We start from the raw sequence: 1444 nt of genomic DNA, 5'->3' as shown, positions 1-1444 counted from the left end.
ATTCCTGCCCGACAGGCAAGATTTTTGCTCCTCCTTGGCAATGCTGTCTAGCATGACTCCTCGAATGTCCTTGGGCTTCCCTGGCACACCAAACACGATGAATAAGCCCAGACAGTCCCGTCCCACCAGGCGGCAGAACTCTGCCAGCTTCTCAAACCTGCTCATGTTTTTGAAGAGCTCATCTGCCAGCCTGGCTTCCCGGCAGCAATCCTCCATCTCCTCAGCAGGGCCACCTTCGCTACAGAAAAGCTCGGCCAGCTGTAAAGCCTGCACGGCAATCTGAAGTTTGATTTGCTTGTCAGCTCCAGACAAGGTCCAGATCCAGTCCACCCCAAAATAGGGAGGACTGCTGCTTGGTCATTTTGCTGGTGGTGATACGTTCCTCCACTCCCTTTTCCACACAGAAGCTGATAAAGTTGACCAAAAAGATCTCAATCAGTGTGTTTGTGGCTGGCTGGAATTTGGTCTGAGGATCCACGAAGCCAAGATAGTCCTTCAGTCTTTGAGATGCATGGACCACACCTTGGCTGAAGACTTCACAGATGACAAGAGTTTCAGCCTTGTTCTCCTGGTTGTCCTCGTGTGAGACCTTCTGGCCCATTTTCTCTGCAGAAGGAAGTTGTTTCCACATGCAGACCACCTTGGGGAAGACCCTTCCCTTTTCAGTGAAGGCTCTGTAGGTGCTGGGCTCAGCCAGACCTATTACCTATGCACATGGTTACCTGCCACCTTCCAAACGAAGGTCATGACAGCAGCAGAGCTCTGCGAGCAGTCTGCCGTCCCACCAAGCAGATGGGCTTTCTCCTGCGTGTGTTTCTCCACAGCTGCCTGAGCAGCGACCAGCCAGACAGGCCCAGTAACTTTCACACCTACTGAATTAACCTGTGCTTGTTTTCCTTATTGTTCATTCCGGCACCATTTATTTAGCTGATGCTATCGCATTCCAGTCTGATCTTATCTCCTTTGACCTCCTTTCTAGGACTATTACAGACAAGCCATTTTATTGGCACTGGGTATTTCCCAGAGCTGAAACAACCTCTTTCTTTTAACCCCCAGAGAAGGGTATGCATCCAAACCTCAGGACTTCTACAGGGTGCTCAAAATGACGCGGTGGTCTGTTTTGATGGGCCGAATGTCTGTATCCCAATATTAACTGCCATTACTGTCAGCAGCTGTGCCATGGCAATGCACATGGGCTCAGCTGGGCTTTCGACTCAGCCGAGAAGCCCATGATGCTGCTGCTTTTAACTGGATTGTCTCAGGGATGCTTGGACAGTCAATGTACTGCCATGCACGACTATCAAATATACCTACAGACAAAACAAGCTTCCTAACCTTAAAAAATTCAGTCTCCCTAGCTGTGAAAGCTGAAACATATAGAGCCAGCCCTGGTGGTGCCAAAGGTCCCTTCATCAGCCCAGGCCCCCACCATCAGTCCCAAGAT

At 50.3% G+C, this 1444-nt stretch overlaps 1 protein-coding gene across 1 annotated transcript in view; it reads right to left on the bottom strand.

Annotated features, from left to right (window-relative positions):
• The window catches only part of REP15 (RAB15 effector protein), a 774-nt gene extending 143 nt beyond the window's left edge, over window positions 1-631 (bottom strand). The window contains 2 exon segments of the mRNA XM_010078733.1: window positions 1-336; window positions 338-631. Of these exon segments, the coding sequence (XP_010077035.1) occupies window positions 1-336; window positions 338-631 (630 nt within the window).
• Between the last annotated feature and the right edge of the window lie 813 nt (window positions 632-1444).

This window comes from Pterocles gutturalis, unplaced genomic scaffold (assembly GCF_000699245.1).
Source record: "Pterocles gutturalis isolate BGI_N339 unplaced genomic scaffold, ASM69924v1 scaffold14528, whole genome shotgun sequence".
NCBI lineage: Eukaryota > Metazoa > Chordata > Aves > Pterocliformes > Pteroclidae > Pterocles > Pterocles gutturalis.
The sequence above is the reverse complement of the archived record's forward strand: the minus strand, read 5'-3'. Positions and strand labels throughout refer to the sequence as shown.